The sequence below is a fragment of the Magallana gigas genome, chromosome 5 (assembly GCF_963853765.1).
Source record: "Magallana gigas chromosome 5, xbMagGiga1.1, whole genome shotgun sequence".
NCBI classification, from domain to species: domain Eukaryota; kingdom Metazoa; phylum Mollusca; class Bivalvia; order Ostreida; family Ostreidae; genus Magallana; species Magallana gigas.
Window position 1 is genome coordinate 33,943,681 of NC_088857.1, and position 20,938 is coordinate 33,964,618.

General features: G+C 34.5%; 2 protein-coding genes and 1 long non-coding RNA gene across 12 annotated transcripts in view; 1 reads left to right on the plus strand and 2 right to left on the minus strand.

Annotated features, from left to right (window-relative positions):
• The window catches only part of LOC105338930 (rho family-interacting cell polarization regulator 2), a 45,493-nt gene extending 35,640 nt beyond the window's left edge, over positions 1-9,853 (plus strand). For all 10 annotated transcript variants that reach the window (XM_066084664.1, XM_066084663.1, XM_066084665.1 and 7 more), the window contains 17 exons: positions 211-259; positions 539-633; positions 1,507-1,570; positions 1,698-1,867; positions 2,022-2,167; positions 2,408-2,516; positions 2,627-3,160; positions 3,779-3,894; positions 3,990-4,200; positions 4,394-4,520; positions 4,786-4,944; positions 5,121-5,270; positions 7,032-7,181; positions 7,612-7,658; positions 7,873-7,956; positions 8,432-8,525; positions 8,747-9,853. In XM_066084664.1, the coding sequence (XP_065940736.1) occupies positions 211-259; positions 539-633; positions 1,507-1,570; positions 1,698-1,867; positions 2,022-2,167; positions 2,408-2,516; positions 2,627-3,160; positions 3,779-3,894; positions 3,990-4,200; positions 4,394-4,520; positions 4,786-4,944; positions 5,121-5,270; positions 7,032-7,181; positions 7,612-7,658; positions 7,873-7,956; positions 8,432-8,525; positions 8,747-8,823 (2,382 nt within the window). In that variant the 3' untranslated portion in view covers positions 8,824-9,853. The remainder of the gene's footprint in view (positions 1-210; positions 260-538; positions 634-1,506; positions 1,571-1,697; positions 1,868-2,021; positions 2,168-2,407; positions 2,517-2,626; positions 3,161-3,778; positions 3,895-3,989; positions 4,201-4,393; positions 4,521-4,785; positions 4,945-5,120; positions 5,271-7,031; positions 7,182-7,611; positions 7,659-7,872; positions 7,957-8,431; positions 8,526-8,746) is intronic.
• LOC105338932 (uncharacterized) lies at positions 8,892-15,034 on the minus strand. The gene is made up of 7 exons (XM_011444253.4): positions 14,877-15,034; positions 12,636-12,804; positions 12,315-12,439; positions 12,037-12,151; positions 11,409-11,548; positions 11,243-11,281; positions 8,892-10,114 (listed from the first exon to the last, which is right to left on the minus strand). The coding sequence occupies exons 1-7, from the start codon at positions 14,923-14,925 to the stop codon at positions 10,068-10,070; spliced, it is 684 nt and encodes a 227-aa protein (XP_011442555.3). The 5' UTR covers positions 14,926-15,034; the 3' UTR covers positions 8,892-10,067.
• Positions 15,035-16,811: 1,777 nt separating this feature from the next.
• LOC105338933 (uncharacterized) lies at positions 16,812-19,047 on the minus strand. Its single transcript, XR_010714267.1, has 3 exons — positions 18,909-19,047; positions 17,391-17,541; positions 16,812-17,156 (listed from the first exon to the last, which is right to left on the minus strand). It is a non-coding gene; the product is annotated as an uncharacterized lncRNA (long non-coding RNA).
• Positions 19,048-20,938: the final 1,891 nt, after the last annotated feature.

Genomic DNA, 20,938 nt, shown 5'->3' on the forward strand with positions numbered 1-20,938 from the left:
TCCAAGAAAATAATTTTCAATATCATTAGCTAATTAACTTGAGATACAAATTTTAAGGTGATCTTTCCTGTTTTGCTAGTAAATGAACAAAGAGTATGAATCAAACATAAAAATTTGATTATTTTCTGGTACAGCATGCATTGCTAAAGAATTTCATTATTATCTGATGCAGCATACAATGCTAAACAATTTTATCATTTTCCAATTTAGATTGAGGAACTCCATGACAATTATATTGTACAGCAACAAATGAGAGAAGGTGAGTGCAATCAAACTGGATTATAAGGTCACGGCAGGATTATAGCTCATTCAAAACAGCTCACATATTTTCTCTAGCTATTGGATCTCTGTGGCAATGCACATTGAAAGTCTTCCAATTAAACAGCTGAAAACAATGCTATATTAAGAGGTTTAAAGATAAGATGAAACCAAAGCCTCTTGTTGATTTTTTTTTGTTCTTGCACACTTTCCAAATTCTCCAACCAGCTAATGCTTTTTACTCTCTGTTGGAGTTCATTTTTGAAATTAATTTTTTTAGGTACTAGAACCTTGCAGCGAGCCTTCATAGTATCTCCCCATCGCAAGAAAGACTCGATGGAGAGAGTTCGATACGGACTGAAGGAATGCTCACAGGTTGGTATTGACCGAGACACAAGCTGCCATATAAAGTTAGAGAAAAGCAGCATCATAAATTAGGCTTAGTTTGATATGGAAACCATTAAAGCAATCCACATTGAGTTAATCAATATTTTAATTTCTCATTAATGATTTTTTCTCTTTTTTTTATATCAATAAATAGAAATAAAATGAAAGGCCAAGGGGAAAAAAAATAAGTTTCTTTGCTTTCACATGGAAGATGTTCAAGGTGCTGTTTTGTAATGAATTTCCCTTGTCAAAAATCATTCTGTAATGTCCTTCAAAATCAAAGTGAAATAAAAATATTATTCTGTGTCATAACCATTTCATGTAGCCTTATTTCACCCAAAATTATAAATTCAAGTTCGGTGCTAAATAAGAAATTCAAGTTTGAAAGATGCTATTAGAATAATGATACTTGTAAATGATAAGTTATTAACGTGTGGTAATATAACAAGATCAAACAATATTTGTTGATATGACCAAGTTTTTGTTTGTTTTTCATCACTACATTTAAGTGATGTAATTATTTCTGATTAATGAATTTTTCACAGTGCCATGGAATGTCTTTCCTGATAGTTATATTGTTAATCAGTAAAACTAGTGTTTCAATCTATTGTCCTCTAAAAAGATCCAAGACCATCAATGTTAGCAAAAAAGAAAAAGAAACAACACCAAACACCATTGCCCAGAATTCCTGGGTAGATCAACAGGTCAAAGATCTATGATCCTCTGTTCATTATCATCTGTCATTCTCTCTACCTGTTCTATCACTGTAGAGTTCAATGCAAGTTCAGGAAATTTTACAAGGTGAAAGGGAGAAAACTCTTAGAAGATCTCGTAATTAAAGTGGATGCTTCTATTTTGTAGACAATGTGTTCCATTGAGGCACAGCTGGAGGCTATGATGGGAACTTTCTCATGTAAACTAAAAGGTAATTGCAACAGTTAGCAAATCTGAAAATATTAGCATTGATTTTGACAATTACATGTTAAGTGACATTTTAAGTACTGATTCCTTGCATGTTTTTGCATGGTTGTAAATTAAGTTTGTCTTCTCAGGAATGGCTGGATTTGCCAGATTGTGTCCAGGAGATGTGTTTGAAATTGTTGTCAAACATGGCCACCAGAAGTGGAAATCTAAAGGCCGTATAGAAAAGAATGGAACCCAGAGGTGGGACCATCCGGATTTCAAATTCAAGGCAGTCATTGGAGATGTTTTTAACATTAAGGTACATTGATTTTTTTTCCCTCTCTACAAAAATTGATTGGTTTGTCAGTTGTTTTCAGTTATGTTGTAATGGGTTGTCTCTTTTTTCATAGCAATGAAAGTTTTTGAGTGCAAGTTTTAAAAAAACTAGTTAAGAAATGGATTTGTAATTTCAGGGCATTGAGCTTAGGATGCTGAAGTCGGTGACTCTGGGGCAGAAAAAGTGTGAGACCAAGGAGTTGTTCTCGGCCAACCCCCAGCTGATGACCGTCAGCATCAACACCAACGGCTCCCTCAAACTCAGTGTCATCATCATATGGAAGTATGTCACATATATAACAGTTTGTAACCTTTAAAGTGGCTACAGTATGCAATGTATCAATATCTACCCTCCCCCAAAATATAATACTGTGGTTTCTTTAAAATTGGTTGAATACCAAATTTTCATGGATTACGTTGTTGAGTTTACCGGTATAAGCGAAATTGATGGCTACGTATATTGATGAAAGAAGCCAATTGATTTATTAATCTTGTAATGTGGGGATTATGTTTCTATCTCTAGTCCTCTGGATGGGGTGGAGGAGACTATGCCATACTTCGATGTCCCCCTCCGACAGCCCAGCACCCCCAGGAGGCGACCAGTGTCAGTAATGGCTCTCAATGGAGAACTGGTAGGTGCATTCTCGATTTCAGTGTGTTGCATTTGATATCTCTCTTATAATTCATTCTTCAAATGAAGATAGACCTTTAATATACCAAACTTCTGTGTGTAATGTTTCAGAGCCAGAGTGATTTTCTGGGAGCAGAGAGAAGATACTCCAATCCCATCAGTATGACACAAACAAAAGACGATAATTTCATTCTGAGAGCCTCGGCTCCCCCCAGTGTACACCCTTCACCTCCTCACTATGGACACCATTTATCCAGCCAATCAAACGCCATGTACTTGCCCAGCGGTGCTTCCCCCCAGTTCAGGAACGCTCACTCTCCCCCAGTGACGTCAAGATTTGTGGATCCTCGTCAACAGATACCTCAGAGATATACTGTGTCACAACCAAACTTGAACTCAGGGGCAGGGACTTCCCCCACCCCTAGCAGAATTACACACTTTCTGTCCAGTGGTTCTAGCGATACTTATGGAAATATGCACTTTAATGTGGCCATGGGACATGGCATAACCTTGACTAAGGACGAGCCTGTGCACATTGAGGATGCATTGAACAGTTTAAGTGCTAGTCTTGAGGATTATCACGGACAGTACCGAGAACTAGAGAAGTTGGAGGATGTGGTGGTCGTGTTGGAGCAGGTTCTAAGAGTGAGTAATGTGTTATCATAGACAATCAGTGCTTGCCATAGCCTAAAAGTTAATTCATGAAAGTATTGTTATCAGGCCATGGTCTTGAAAGGAAGGCATTGCTGAAAAAGGATTGTTTTTGTGTACTTCAACGTAAGATATTGCAAGGGAACTATTTTTTCATTGCTTCTTGCATGACTTTCAATTTCTGATCTGTTGTGTCATAGAAATGTACTTTAATTATACTGACATATGAAAGAAATATTAGTTTGATATAAATTTAGTATTAGGGACAGAAATTAGTGTATGGTTTTCTGGGGAACTTAAGTATTTTTAAGATAACTCTCCTTCTTTGTGTGAGGATAATAAGCATATTTAATATAAGCTATCTCAACACTATTATTGATGCCAAAATTTTGCTTTCCCTGTATATGTAATTTTTGTATGTTTTTATGCACCCCCCTAAGTATCATGCCATATTGGGCCAGATATATATAACCTTTCTTTATTCTGGTTTTATTTTGTATTTTAGTAAACAGCAGTACTTATACCATATCTTTATCCGTTGACCTTTAATAGTTCAATTCATCTAGTTTTTCCTTTCAATGTGTATCAATTGTAATTATTTTACTTGCACAGAAGGAATCTAGATGTAGCTCTCGGTCAGGCAGTATATGTGTGTCTGTTCGGGATGCCCTCGGTGCTTTTGATTTCTTGGATACCGAGGAGACAGAAGAAGGAGGGGAGACAAATCAGTATGTTCCCATTTTCATTTGAATGAAACCTGCTACATTTTTCAAAACAAGATAGTTTGATAACATGCTTAATTTTGTTTGCCTTTTTTCTTCAGAGAATCTACAATTTTCGACCATGTGATGTCAAGTCCTGAATCAACGGCTAAGACTGCTGATTCTGGCATTGAATCACTGGCTAAGCGGTTGTCAGAGGATGTCAATCTAGGATCCAGTGAGGGTTCAAGTCCTCTTCCCCCCAGCACTGGAAACGAACAGGTGGATCAGGCTCTGGTGTTCCACTTGGTGTACTGTGAACGGCTGCTGGAGGTTAAACATTTTTTAAATAAAATTATTTTAAGACAATTCTGAAAAAAAAATACTTATAAAAGATAACCTATTTTTTACTTTAAACTTTTTCAATGGATTAACCTGTACATATGATACTCTGTAGAAATATTGACTTTAAAGGACTTTGACAACTTCACAAGTTGAATTTAACTTTGTGAATTTTCATTTACAGAGTTTAGGAAGTTTTGGACCATTAAAATGCAGAGAAATTTATGCACTAGACAGACTACAAAAACAAGCAGATATTATTGAACACCTTATAAAGATTTCACAGTCCTCAGAATTGGATCTCCATGCCAGTAAGTTGTGTCCAGATGAAAGTATCATAATGCCAACTGTTCTTGATTTCTATATCACTTCTACTTAATAATGACATAGGCATAAAATAATCATTTTTGATAAAAAAAACAAAACAAAAACAATCATGAGCTGATATTGCAATGTCTGTAACAATTAAACCTAAAGGAAACAACAACAAAAAAGATTTTTTTTTTCAACATGAACATGTTCACATGACTAAATGTACATGACTAGAAGTATATGAACATGTTCATATGTTTACAGTAATGACAGAGCTGAGTGAGGACAAGAGTTTACGGGAGTTCTGGGTGAGATGTACAGACACCAATGTCCTCTACATACACCCAGAGAAACTTGTCACTGCCTTTGAACAAAAGTATGGAGCTCAGCTACAGAGTAAATACAGCAGGGATCCAAAGAAAGGTAGATTTTTTTTATTGAATGGAAGTCTGTAAATTCCTCCAAAGTTTCAATGATATGAATGTATTCTTGCTGATTTAGAATTTTGTTAGCTATTTTTACTGAATTTATAAGAGGAGAAAAGTGAATGGAAATTTAATGAGTACCTGGTAAAAAATATCTTTTTCATTTTGAAACAGTTTTAAGACACCTGGTGATGAGAATTCTAGATGTCCCAAGCTATGATCCCGAAAAGGTCAAGGCTACCTGCGTGGTCACACTTCACCAATTCCTGCAGTATTTCAAGGACGAGGGAGGCTTACAGAATGTAGATGCAGTAGCAGCTGAATGTAAGAACTGTTTCATAATTGTTAGAGTTTTGAAGAAAAAACAAAAATTAATGCTCAATGAACACACAAGACTGAAGTGTATAGTCAAGGGAAGACTCTTTTGGTTGAATATAATTATAAATGGGTGGCTTTGCATTTATCTCTTCTAGTCAAGGCAAGCTATAGATGTTTAGCTATAGTAGATGGGTATCTCAGAAGTTATGCTAAAGAACTGTATATGATATTAGTCAAATTTGGCCCCCAAAATTCGCTATTTTTAAGGCGTCGAGCTAATGCTCGGCAGCCTTCTAGCGATCGTCTGGATTGGCAATCGTCCAAAAATTCATGCTCTGCACCGCCTTTTAAATGCGCATAAGAAATAAGATCCTTAAAGTATTAAACACATTACAAGATTTTTATTCATTTATTCAACTTAATTGTGTACAAAAAACCCAACTTTGCCTCTCTGGTTATTGACAACTCATTGCATAAGTATAAATTTGCTTACTCAAGAAATGGCGGATGAATACAAGAAGGTGTAAACCACTAAATATTATTTTAGTTTATCGCTTACATTTTAATTGTAGACCGCGCCCGATAGAAATAAACTTTTATATGTAAATTTTTTTGTTATCGGGCACGGTCTCCAAAATAAATGTAAGCGATAAACGTATCTAATGAAATAAAAACAATAATGCAGTTGGTCGAGTATTTTAGATAGCACGTGTTGTGGATTTGTTTGTGAACAACCATACAATAGGTAATCTTGTTTCAAAAGGGAATTGAAATAAATAAAAGTATGTTTTATTTTTATATTTAGGGAGACACACTGTTAATGTATTCAAATTATGAACCTGTGAAAAATGTTCAAAAACTGTTTTAAGCAGGAAGAAATTTTTTTTTTAACTTTGAAGTTTCTTCAATTTTTGTAACCATGATGAGTTAATGTATTATAAACGCATCACTACCTATTTTATAGGGGAATATACTAATTTTTGTTTTTAAAGCAGCACAAAATATAATTCATTTACTTTTTTATTCTAATTTTATTTGATATACGACTTTTAGTACAAAAATTTAAATTATTGATATCATTTTATTAAAAGAAAATGTCAGCTCGACGCCTTTGTGGCCGTTCCGGCCTTTGATTAAAATGATTCAGGTACATTAACTTGTTGTGTTATTTTAAAAAAGAGTTGACATGAAATATGTTTTTCACCCATTTATTTGATTTATATGCACTCACTGGCAGTATATGACGTCAGAAGTGACGCTATTTTTATAATTCAATCAAAATCAACCAAAATTTGACATTTTTCTTACCTTTTTTCGAATGGGAAATATAGAGCGACTCTTTGAACAAGAACGAACTTCTTGTCACTTATAAGTATTGTACAGATACATCTTTGGTGAAAATATTTTGTTTGTTCAAGCAGTCGCTCAATGTTTCCTTTAAGATAAACTGCCTCAAAACAAGCCGTTTTATGCTAAAAATGAGAAAATGGCGGGAAAAGGTCAACTTTATGATGTCATATTTTTAAATTGTGGGCACTAAAATCAAAATGAAAATTATGAAAAAACTTCAAATGTATATTTGTACAAATAAAACAAAGAATTACAGTAAAATGACAATGTTCATTTTAGGGGGCCATTTTAGGCTCAAACCATATATAATCCTTTGTTGTACATGTACTTGCATTTATTTACCGGTAATTAAAATCAACTTTTGCCTCATCTTTCTACCAGAAGCAATCTGAAACTTCACTTCTTTGTTACTTTCAGTGCAATTGATAGAAAGGCTGTGTTCCGGGAAATCTGAGAGTATAATCAAATGTGTGATGTCCCTGAAAGACATGCTACCCCCCTCCCCCTGCCTCAAGGTGATGGGGGCTCTCCTGGTCAGTGGCAGCAATGATGTAGCCAAGACGATTGGTAAGTTGCCTGTATATGTATATATGCATTGTATGTCAAAGTATTAAAAACACTCATGCAATCACAAGTACTAGGTACACAGGTACATGTGGTCAAACCTTTCCATCAATGATGCATCTGACTTTATTAATGTTACTATGTATAAAAAATGTTTTATTCAGTGAGTAATACATGTACATATTTCACTGTGTATAAAAAATGCCAATGATAATTCAATCAGAGAACATTTTATGGTGTGTGGGTAAGATAATGACAGCTAAGTCTGTGGTGTCGCTGTGTCACCTGGCCATTAATTAGCGACTCATCACTGATTAATCTGTTTGTGGTCATGAATTGTTGTGACCAGATTGACCATTCATGGGAGTTTTACTAACAGGACATTGATATAGCCTTCGGAAAGTGAATAATTCTTCTTGTTTTGTTTTTGTAGAGTCCTTTTTAGAAACTCTCGCAAAAAAGAAAGAACTTCGGGATAAGGTAATACAATTAACACATAAAGCATAACAACCTTCAAGGTCATTTGAATATTTATTGTTGGGTTCACTGGAAGTATAGCACGTACTATGGAGGGTTTTTTATGCCAAAAAAATATTATTTTAACAGACCTTTAGTTGACATCACCATTTCATTTTCTGTTTCTAAAGTGGTATTAAAGGTGGCTGTCAGCTGATGCCTGTTCATTGTTTTGTAGGCTCTGCTAGTGTTTGTTGAGGGACTAGAAGACAAGACCCCTGAGATAAGGGCAGGTGCTTGTGAGGCACTGGGCAAGTTAGAGGTGAGTAGTGAAATAAGAAATAAAAGTACAATTATACACAGACTTCAAAATTATGAACTGCCAGAGCAGAAACATGATTTAGTAACTTGATTGAAATAGAAATTATTATGAAGCCAGGCAATTGCAAAAATGTAAAAGTAGACTGTATGCAATAATTAAAAATAATATAAATTTTGTCTCTCAATTAATTACTGTAGATTCCTTATTAAACGTGAGGAATTAATATCCGTGTTATATCGCGAGAAGCAACCCTCGCGGATTTTAAAAATCTCGCTTTTATTTTGTAAGAGTTGAGATTTCTAAGAGATTAGAATAAAAGTTCCGCATTCATGATTTTATATCCTTGCGTTTTGATACAAAATAGCGGTATTGTTGAATTAAGTACTCACGTAAAATAAGGAATCTACAGTACTTATTTCATGACAGCACTAAAACGTTACTGTAGAGATTATTTAATGGGGTTCCTTTACTACAGGCATTGGAGAGCATCGACAGACTGTCCTATCTTTGCCAGACTGATACCTCAACTGTTGTTAGGGTCAGGTCAAAGCAAGCCCTCTTCTCTTTCGGTAGGTAGCAGAGTTCTTTAATTAGAAAGTGTCACTTTAGGGGATTCTCTTCATTTTCTGACCGAAATGCGATACAAAACCTGGGGTTTTTCACTGTTTTTTTTGGGGGGGGGGGGTGTAATGGTAAATTTGTGTCTATACAATTTGATAAAATTTCAAATGACCTGCAACAGTAGGTAAAAAAAATTCTATAAAATAATTTTTTCTCTATATTGTTATAGGTGAAGTTGGTAGACAAGCATTTGAGGAGATTCAACTATCTACCCATGGTTTCCAAGGACTTCAGGTCAGGAAGTAGGATGTTTGGTGCCAGAGCTTTGTTCCGTCGGTTGTGTGCAAAGTGATCAAAACAGAAAAAAAACTGGAGAAAGTGTGTCTCTGGGTTGCAGAAATGTTTTATTTTTATTGTTTTTTCAATATACCAATCTATTTATATGCATGGTGACAAAGACAAGGATATCAGATGCTGAATCCATTGAGATTGATACCACATACATAGTTTATTATTTTGACAACCATTCCAGACATATATAGATATAAATACAATATGTATAAATGTTAACAAAATGCAATCATCACTTGTATTTGCAAATTCATTTACAGTTATGTACAAAAGTGTGTGCCTTTGTTTTCTGTATGACTTGAAGCATCTTTTGCTAAGTGCCTGTAGACTGACCACAATATCTGATCGGTGTGCAAGAGTGATGCATTACAATATACATGTACATTGAATCATTGTTTCAGATGAAAATTGATTGGAGTTCAGCATTACTCATCATTGATATTTATATGTCAGTAAGTTTTTATTGTGCCAAAGTTGCCACATGTAAACATGCTTGCAGTTAGTTTAAACATGTACTGTAGTGGCATTTTGTAACAATGTAGATATATGTATAATTTGTATATGTTTTACTACAAAATTTTATGAAAAAGCACATGTATCTATACACATTGACTTGGGTACATGTTGAGCAAAACTTCAGTTCTTCCTTACCAAAGATGATTAAATGGCCATTTCTTAAAAAATGATATTATTACATATTTGTGCAATATTCCTTGAATCAAAAGGTTTTTACAAAAGAAACTGCTTCCCCGTAATGTTTGGTCAGAGTCGTGTAAATGCTTGTTAACATGGATTTGACCTCAGTGAACAACCATGTTTTTGTTTTTATTGTACAGTTGTTTCCTCCTGTTTATTTTGTGAGGGTCTGTGCTTAAGAAGATCATTATGCTTGCAAACAGTTATATACATAAGAAAGATATATCAATTGTTTATGTTTATCATGTTAACCTAGTCAAATTATACACAATATACCACAGAAAAATGATGTTGTTATTTTTTTTTCTCTGTATACATATTAAAGGTCTTGTTTTTTTGCTGGCCAATATGGTGAATTACTGGATGTGCTGCTGATGACTCATCCTGCTGAGTCACGTGATTGACATGGTGACCTTTGTCATGGTGACTAAATGATGTCAGAGGACAAGGAGACCGCGGATTGTGGGGAGCATGGCACAGAAAGGTGATTGTGGCAGGGAATCTCAATCCAAGAAATCAAGTTCCTTTTCCGATGACTCCTTAGGAATACCTAATATAAACAAAGCCAAGAAGTATGGATTAAATGAAGTGATACCGGTAGATGTATTGGATTATAGTACATTTGCCAGTAGTACATGTACAGTTAATGCAGTTTAGATTTATTAGTATATTTCATTCTGCATCATGTGAATGATTATATCTTTTGATACTCCTCTTTTGTCAAAGAAAACAAAATACAAAATTATCTTTGGCTATGGGCCATTAAACTTAACCAAGCTCACTTTTCATCTCGCTCTCACCTTTACAAAGAAAATATATAGTGGAAAAGTAAGACTGGGATCAAAAGTGAGCTGTCTAAAGTTGATAGATCTAAGACCAGTCTTTGTATTTTGAGCACAGTCTGCTGTTGACACTGCTTTTATAAACTGGTAGTGACTTTTAAAATTGAATTTGATTTAAAAGATTTGATATCGATTAGATTAGTTCATGAATCTTGCAAATAGGGCGTCGGAACATGGACGCCAAATGAGAGTGTTTTCCCTTGTTCTTTAAGAACATAATGGAGTAAATGTCACACCAAATACTTTATCTTCGTAAAGAAACAATGTACGTTAATATGATTTGTATTCCACGGAATTAGAAGACAGAATGAGATAAAGCTTTTTCAATAATGAAAATAGATTTATACGCGTATGAATTTTTAAATGTGAGAAGCATATGATATACACGTTGCCGTGATATATCTTTTAAAAGATTAGAAAGTTACGTATTTTTATTTGAGAGATAACAATCTTTAGTGTTACAACATTCTTTGCTGTAAGATCGGATGATGTCTGAGCCGACAGAAACTTGCATATGTTTCCCTATCCCCCGCGGAAATAATGGAGTATCGATCCAGTCAATGCAAAACTCCAACCTAAATATAATAGGAATTACATTTTCCAATTCCTAATGTTAACAGACGTGGCAGTTGAAAAAAAAATGTCCAAGATTAGACGATGTGCGATTTAGTTAAGGGAAGAAATGACGTTTGATTTGGTCGGGAAACAACTCCACACACGCGAACTATAGGTGTCGCTGAACCGGATATTAGTCTTTTACTTTATTTCAAAGCACTGGTTACGTACTGCTACAAATCAAATTCTCAAAAACAACAAAATTTGGTGCTTTTGCTTACCTTTTAATGAGTCAACGGGCTGCATAACAAAAGGATAATCTGTAAAGATTTACCAAAAAACCCATTATTAACAGATTTTTCCCTGCAATTTGTTGGTGAACACAGCGTTAACTTATTGACAACAGTTCAAGTATTCATATTAAAAACTAAAACGAAATGCCTTTACCTTGAGAACACTTGTAGTAGCCTCCGAGGTGCAGGAGATGTAGACCAATGACGTTGTTGAGTGTTCCAACGTCATCACTCCGGCAGTCCGGTCCGTCCTGGACGACACCATCCATGCAGGCCTTGTACTCCAGAATGATTCTAGAACAAAAAGAACAGATTTTTTCTTGATTGATGTACCATACAGAACGAGGTGTGACGTTTATGTTAAACGAGAGACGATTTTAATGTTCTACAAGCATTCAAACGGAATCTTTTTAAAACTTGTAAAGAAACAAACGACAGCTAGTATCGCAAATCGTTTAAATTTTGCAAGGACGTGTCTACAGATGATATATACTATACTATAAAATATAATATAATCTGTATCATATATACTTCTGGAGGACGATGATGATCAGTAATTGATACCGAACCCAAACTGAGATTCTACGGTTTAAAACATTTTGGTGAGTTGGATACACATTGCAACAGTACAACGTAGCATCTATAATAGTAGCAGATGAAGATATCTAGATTCTCACTGCCCTACACCTCTTAGCACATAACTACATCATCTTCTTACGGTTTAAAGACTATGGTTAAATTGTGCAAACAGTTATATTGAATTTACCCCTGGGGAAACTTACTGGCACTGCTGTCGTCTGACGCTCTTACTCCGACTGTAGAAGTCCAGAGCATACGTTTTGTCTTGACAGGTTTTCAATCTCGTCTGGTCAACACACTTCACCGAACTGGTGAAATCTAATAGGAAAGAAGATTCTAAATTTTAAAAAGTTTCAACAGTGATTAGGTTGTATATATCTTGTTGCCATCGATACCGGTATCTCAGACGATACTGGACTGACCTCTATTTGTACATGGTATTTTTTAGCATTGTTTTACCTGTGCACGGTACATTATTTACCTTTGATGTTGCCGCAAGCCTGATTGACAGGGTCGATGAAATGGCGCCAAAACAGAAGTACCTCTGGACAGTTGTCGACAGGTACGGTAGTGACGCAATGATCAGCCTCCTCAATCTTGTCCACTCTTTGAGCATATAAAAAGAAAATATTTACGTTTTATGAATCAATCATAATAAAGACTAATTTAATTTACATGTGGCTACTTATCATTTCTAAGAAAAGGACATATTTTTTATTAGGGGGTAACAAGTGATTGCGATGACAACTCCCTATCAAAGAAAATTTTAAAAAATAATGAACAGATATATAGATATACTGACCGACAGACGTGTGTCAGATTGGCGTCAAACAGCGTGCTCTGCAGATCGATGACGTAGGTTGACGGTGTCACGCTCCAGTGGGTAAGACACGCCTTCAGCGCCACGTCCTCTCGTTCACGTGTTGTCCGACTGCATGACGTTACTGGTCGTAAAACCAGAGAGACTAATCCTGAAACATTGTTTAATTTTTTTAATACAAATGTCAGAATAACGTTATACTTTTCTGTATAGTACAAAACTGATCACAAATCAATTACTTTTATCCTTCTAAACACGGGTTGTAATTTACCTAAATAAAATAACTATTGTCTGTCCCAAGTTATTGCTTCAATAACTTTTTTATGATTTTTAATAAAAATACACATACCTGTGAAAGAAGTACAGTTGAAATCGATGAAAGGGAAAATACCCAAGATATCTTCCTTGAACAATTATCATTTTTCACTTATAAAAATTCACAGAAACGAAAACAATTATTTCTTACGGAGATTTATAATGGGAAATGTTTACATCTTTTCTCCATTTGGAAGTACTCGGGATACCTCGCGCAATTTTTCAACGTTATCATCCGGGCTTAATAATGGCTGATGCAATGCAAAATCCCCGTAGATTTTCAATTTTTGGATGTGTATTGAAACCTGAAGCGGTAGAGGGGGCGATTCAAAAGAGGGCATTTTTCATATTAGTGGATGAGCATAGTTTGAGCACAAAGGTATTTATGATTATCGAAATATTAAGCAAAAAGTGGTGGAAGCAAAAACCCGGGACAGAGTATAACTATAAAACCATATATCTTTCCAGCGTAAGCAAAATTTACAGAAAACCAATATTTCAAACTTTTGTTAACATTAAATATTTTCCATGTTTCTGTGTTGAAAAAAATCTACAACCTATACATACCATAAATAAATGATCTTATGTAGAATACAGCATTTGACTAATGTATTACAGTTGGATGACAACATGCACTCTTTCCGTTGTTCATTCGATAATTATACATGCAGTTTGCGGTCCATCAATAAATGTACATGTATCTAAATGTGAGAATAGCCAGGTTATAAGGTGGAGATTAGCAATGTAAAACTATATATTGTGGTAACGTTGCCTAGGGGTTACGATACGGTCACTGTTGAAGCATGTTCGCCTTTAGAACTGCTTCAGATCTGCTTGAGAAAACGCTCTATACTTCTTACCGTTACCAGCTGTGTTCATCTATCTATAAACGCAACTTGTCTCACAAAATTTCAATTAAACAAAAAAAAAAAAGCTTAAATATTATTAATGTAAAACAATTTCCATTTACCATTGCAAGATACAGTTATTCTGCTGGCACATGGCGGTATTCATTATGATGCGCCAACGCACATCATGAGATCTGTCATTGATCAAAGCAATTGCAATTCGTATTGGCATGATATCTTAAAGGGGCATGGTCACGATTTTGGTCAAATTCTATTTTTATGTTTTTAGTATTTACAATGCTTTAGAAATGCATTTCTAATTATCAAATAAAATTTGAGAGCCATTCGCAGAGTTATAAGCAAGTTACGGGGCTCACAGTTCTCTGTCTTGTAAACAAGGTTCGTGCTCTGTTTTTGTTATCAAAGGTTCAATATACCAGTAAAAAAAAATCTTTTTCCACCTTATTTGTCTATCTTTTTATTAAGCGTAGATAAGCAATTCCTAACGTTTAACACATTAATTTCGTTTTAGGTTTTAAACTGGAATTTTGACTTCAACGTTCAAAATGTAAACAAACGCTTTGTTTACATAGCAAAGAATTTCAAGCTCTGTAACTCGCTTATAACTCAACAAATGACACTCAAATTTTGGTTGCCTATTAAAAATGCCTTTCTGAAGCATTGTAAATATTAAAACTAGAAAAGTAATTTTTGAACAAAATCGTGACCATGCCCCTTTAAATGTCGTTTTGTTGCTTAAAAGTTTGCCAAAACATGCTTGGTAGTGTGGAACTGAGACGGATAAAAAGGAATAACTTGCAAGTACGTTACACGTGTTACTAACTACAGACCTCTGAATATCTCAAACATGATAATGTACAGGCATTAATTACATAATGTATTGTCAATCGTATTATTTTTCTGTCAATGGTGAGAGATAATTTGCGCACTCGCAATATTGTGGTTCCAGCGAAGGCGGTAATTCTAACTTATTTACGGAGATACACATATAAAATGCCTTATTCATCAAATGTTATAAAATGTTAAAGAAAAATCTCACCACAGTACGAAATAAGCGTTGCTCTAGAGAAATTCATTTTGACTCCCATCTCACTTTTGCTCTTTCGCCATAATGACAAGATAAAAACTAATTGCCTTTACTAATAAATATAAGGATAGTATTGTATAGAACAAGAAGGTAGTGTGCATATGATATCCGCTAGGAAGTCAATACAATGGCGTTCTTTATAGTTTATTTAGGAAGACATCCGGAATTAGTACAGCAGCCACTTAAATCTCGCCGAATGACGGGGGATGTTGTCACCATGGACTAAACCAATAATGACCCCACAGTTTACTTTGTTTGGCAAATCCATTTAAGTACTTTATGTACTTGAAACACTTCAATCTCCTACAAACAACATACAGCATTTATTGTAGTAAGAGGTCCTTGTCCTGATTAAAAGACTCGTTGAGATTGTTTTGATTGATTGATATATGAATTTATATGTAAAAAAAAAAATAAATTCAAAATTCAAAATCAAAAAAGAAAGAAATTGTCGACGTGCACATATGTACAGATCTATTTAGTCGATAAACCTATTCTGTTTCAATTCTTACTACATGTATAACGTTTCGTAGAAGAGTTCGATTTTCGATTATTAAATTCAGCAGCTATGTGGAAGTTTATATCATTGTTCCGTTTGATGTTCTGAATCATTGTCCAAACCCTTGGTCTGTGTATTTGTAATGCTGTTCAGCGTTCGAGTTATCGAGCTGCATTGAATCTACAGTATCATAATACAAGTTTCTTGTGTGACAAGTCAGAATCCATAAGAGTGTTCTTTACAAAGCAACGGCGCAATTGAAAACAAATTAACTGTTCTTCAGTAAATGTCAGTATATTTGTGTAAAGAACTAATCCGGGTATCAACGGAATATTGACTAGCTTATTTTCAATAAATTGGCATTCAGAGTAAATTTCGAATAATTTTCAATTAGCTTTTGGTTGCTGGAATGTTACAATGACATGGTATCGACAACGCACGGGTACAGACATCTTTTGATATAACCTAGGCCACACCAATATCATTTCGTGTTCGTCGGATATTCAGTGAACAAGGGTACGAGCAGGTAATCGATTAGATAATAAAATTATAATTTTTTTTAGCCAACATTTTTAGACTGTACATAAATAAATTTGAGCGGACGGTTATATTTCTTCTACTTGTTTCTGGTTAATAAATTAAAAAATAATAAATGCGAAAAATAGTGTGGAAATAGAACAGAAAACATCACAGAATTTCCTGGGTGCGAGAATTTAATACATGACTGTACTATTATTCATATTGTTTTATTTATATACGAGCGAGCGAGGACTGACGAAAAACAAATTATATTGGTGTGGCCCTACGATTAATTATGAATGTACTTAAGGTGGAGAATACACAAAATAATCAACAATTAATGTAGATCAATAAGGATACTCGTATTACAGAAGGTCTCCGATGGCTTGACGCCTTACATATGTGACATTGTGCGACAGTTTCTATTGACGTTTTAGCGCAGGAGTACTCCGTGGGCACTACATGTAAGTAAGGAGTTATTGATAAAGAAGAAACTGAAATTGTGTATTGTAAATGCTAACAATATACAGATGTCCTATAAATAAAGTACTAGTACTTGTGATTTAAAAACAAAACCTCCATACTTTACAGTGCAGATTGGATTCTATATGATTTAATATATACAATATACATGTCTATCGAATATCGCTTTTACGATGTATCAACAGGAGTTTGTTAAGTGTACGTGGTTGACTATTGTATTCATATTCATGAAATTAATTTTAAAATATGCAAAATCTACAGTCATGTACGATTTATGCATAAACGGACCAAATCGTTATGCTGTATGACAACTATTTGTAGTGTAGTTTTTAAATACCTTTGATTAGATTAGTTTAAATTAGATTCTCTAAAATCAAATCATCTAATTAAATATCACATCACATTTATTTTGAAATCCACAAGAAAATTTGTATAAGGACAATTACTGCGGAAAGTTTGAGTATCGTCCTGTTCAACGTTGCCATTAAAATAGGCACTTCGTACAGCATAAACTGCTTGACACATTGACATAGGGCCGCGAATAGAGACACCACCTGCAGACACACGCACAAACAGTTCAGCATTAGCCCTGTGTAATAAGTCTCATCTTGGTATCCGAATTTTCGGATGTTCTGAATGTTTGTCACAAGGGTTATAAACAGTGTAAAACACAAGAGTCCTTGCGAGGTTCCCAGCAATTTGTGTTGGTTTTGACTGTCTTTTTCTTCTATCTGTCGGTAATAGAAAAAATAAAATAATTTGGTTATTTTGACTACCAAATAATTCAAATTATAATGAATGATCTAGACAGTATTTTTTTTCGTTGGGGGGGGGGGGGGTGTAAATGAACTGGATAAAACATAATTATACTTTTCTCACTATGAAATACTTGTCGTATTTTGCATATTATTAAAGAAGTACGACATGTTACTGTTAGAGACTAACAGTTTTAGGGGCAAACTTACTGTCTGAGTACCAGCGTCATTTTTCAAGATGGCGTCATAAACTTCGGATACGACTTTTCTCCTTCGGAAGTGCTCGGCTCTTCTCTGTCTCGCAGTCTGAGCTGCCTGGTTCAGAGAGTCGACCTCGTCCTGATCAAAGGATTCCATTACACTAAAAAGAGAGAGAACGGAACATTGCGTAACTCAGCAGAAACTGCATGCATGTGTCTGTCATTTCTCTTATGGTACAGATACTGTAGCCGTTAAATGAAAATAAGATGGTATACAGTAATCATTTTCAACGCAAAGATAATTACAAAACAGGTATTTAAACAATTAATATACACGTGGGAAATGGGAAAGTTCACTATTTATAACAGCATGAAAGGTAAACGTTTTGTCATGATCTACATGACTGTATAGAACAGCCTTTGCTATATTCACCAAACCAACAAAAAGGGACTTGTATTCTTGCCAGTGTTTCTGTTTGATAACTTAGAAGTTTTAGATATCCATCTTGGTAGCTGACAGTTTCAGACCATGATCAACTTCCCTGATTGCAATCCTGCATTATCTTACTAGTACACACTATAAAATGATGTTTATTGCTTGGCTCAACCATGATCCTTCAAATCCGAATGACTTGACCAATCAAGTCAATTTTCTATTTTATAAAAATACCAAATAACAAGAATATACAGGTATATGCATCCAAAAATGCTCGGGCTTCAGACCTGCAATCTTTGTACTATAATGCGTTTGACACTGTACATGACCGGAAGTATGTAGAATATCCGGTCATGTGGTAGCCCAGTGCCACACAGTTTGCTTTAACAGCTGTCATTGTTTATCCTGCAATTGTTAGAACCGTTACTAGAGTTCTGGAGGATGGTGTATAGTGAAAGACGTATTATTAGCAGACTTTGGCTGATGCGTTGCAGTTGCTTCTTTTGAACTACACGATGTCGAACAAAAACCTCCTGAACTCTAACAACTGTTCCAAGACAAATTATGTAATATCAAAAGAGTTAATCAGTGTTCAAACTCGACAATATCTATGTCTTCACATGTTTGCCTCCGCTGATTATCTCTCCGTTGTACCGGGTTGTTATGTTGATGAACTTGGCTGTAGCAGGCACTCTAAGGGGAATATTATTGATTATTGTCAAACGGTAAAACACATTCCATGTGCACATCGCTAGCGGATCATAAACAACGAAGCCTTGTGAATTCTTGTGGCATCTGCTGATCCCATCTTCTGAAGCCAAAACCATTACTCAAAAAAAGTTTGTTCATAGCATCGCCCCGATGCAAGATTAAACATGCAATCATCTGGGGTTTTTCTTTTACTTGTACTGCAAAATTGCTTTAATATATTGACAAAAAATTTGCTTTTCAATACAGTGAACCTTGATATCAATAACTTTCTGCTGCACATACGGATGTTTCAATAATCTTAGATTTGTGATAAATGTTGATTTAAGTATATATGAGCATGCACTAAATATATAGTGAACTAACTAACAATTTCATAAATACCTTCTCATATTATGTTAAACTCGATCCGTCATGTGATCAACATCTTTGGAAAATTCATATAATCAAAGCCTCGATGGCGCGGTAAAGCATCTCCTAGATGAAACTTCGCGACAATAAGAAGAGAATGCGCGCGCAGGTTTCCAAAAAAAATGGATTTGCTTCATGAGCAGCAGAGATTTCGTATTAGAATAATGACAACAGATTATTGATTTCTTATTTTGTGTAGAGAAAGAATGCTCGTATTTACGTAGTTTTGTCAATTGTAATTTGATTGTAATAAAAACCCAATACCAACAACAAAACCAAACACCCCCCCCCAAAAAAAAAAAAAACAATAACAAAAAAACTTTGAATCAAAGAATTGACATTAACAAGTTAATGATCGTGTTGTTCAGTGATTGTTTTATTCCCATTTTAAAAGAATACTAGAAAGTTAGTGTTATACTATTTTCATTCACTGAGTATTTTCTCCTATATGTCTACAAAAATCAAACAGTATTTGCTCTAACATTGTATTTACAATGACAACAACAAGCGCTTTTTTCTGGTGTTTCCTTATTATTGGTTTTCTTCCTGTTATTTAGTACCAACAATAAACAAATTTAATTTCACCTTTGCAATAATTTTAAAATGAAAAATAATCAACATTCTATTAAGACGGATATCATTATTTTGAATGAATATTCTTTGCAATTTCTTGATTAAGAAGCTAGAATACAAGTAACATTTAGAATCGAAAACTGCAAGCAGAAAAACTTTCAGTGTTCTAATCGATATGATGTATTTTTTAGATATGTTCCGCTGAGGGCAACCATCTAAAATGAGCATTTTTCGTAAAAGTAAAATTATTTTGATTCATATACATAAATTTGAAGGCATTTTTTAATCTTTGTAATCATTGCTTTCTAATTGAGCAGACGATGACAGAATGACAGAATATTCAGCCATTGGTACAAGTCATTGGTAGAGGTAGAAAAAAAAGATTTGGTTATACATATATATGTGTATATGTATTTTACTTTCGGTTATGATTGAATTTCAAGTTACGACATGGTAAAAAAAAAAGGGGGGCAGAGAAACGAACACAATTACTTACCACATGGATGTCATTTTGTTTGTTGATTCATGATTATTGGGTAGGTGTAAATGCAAATTTGACGATACAGCACCTTTGCGTATTTATCTTTTGTATCCTCACTACCCGGTTAATACTACAAACTCGCAACAAACGCAGAAACTGCACTTGGCTTCACTTTACGTTTACCCATTCTCTGCAGAAAGATAAACGTAAAAACTATGCTGTTATATTGCAAGCTCTATCTGAACCATTTATTGTCTGTAATATACGTTTATGTACTATTCATTATCCTACTATAGAAAGCAGAGAATTGAAAAAAAACCGTTTTTTCTTTTGTGAAAAAACAGTGTTTAGTAGATGATATTTTCAAATCCTTGCGCTTATGAATCTTTTATGTCAAAGACATTTGGTTTGTACATAAAACCCCAAGACAGTGTTAGAAGTTTATGAGACCAAGAGAAAATAAATGCACATGTGGGTTTCATTAATAAAGTCATAAGACAACCAAGACATTGCGGAATACGAGGGATTGCTCAGTCTATATGTATAAACACAAAAGGTTTTTTCCTGGAGATATTTTTGCTTTATTGCTTACGTCTAGATTTGTGTAAATACAATCAATTATAATCATCATAATAATGTCATGTCATTAGCAACGACACTAATTAGCGATCACAACAAACAGAAAACAACAAGACTTAGTAAACACACACAGTCCTAGTAAGTGAACTAAAGAATACTTACGAAAATAAAACAAACACAGAATAAATAATAAATGATTATGTACAATGAATTTTGAATGTACATCTTCACACGACAAACAAATTACATCCATTTTTTATACCTCCCTTCTTTTCGACACCCCAACACCGACCAAAACTTCAATATATTGACAATCCCTGTAAAGCCCCAAAAATATTTTTTTATCGCAAAAAGTCGTAAGTTACTTAAT

Bases quoted from the DNA above. Each gene is read 5' to 3' on its own strand.
- LOC105338932 (XM_011444253.4), bottom strand. From the start codon at position 14,925: ATGGGAGTCAAAATGAATTTCTCTAGAGCAACGCTTATTTCGTACTGT. The intron at 12,440-12,635 runs GTCAGTATATCT...ATATGCTCAAAG, and splicing joins AATCTGACACACGTCTGTCG to AGTGGACAAGATTGAGGAGG. The intron at 11,282-11,408 runs GTAAAGGCATTT...AAATCTTTACAG, and splicing joins CTACTACAAGTGTTCTCAAG to ATTATCCTTTTGTTATGCAG.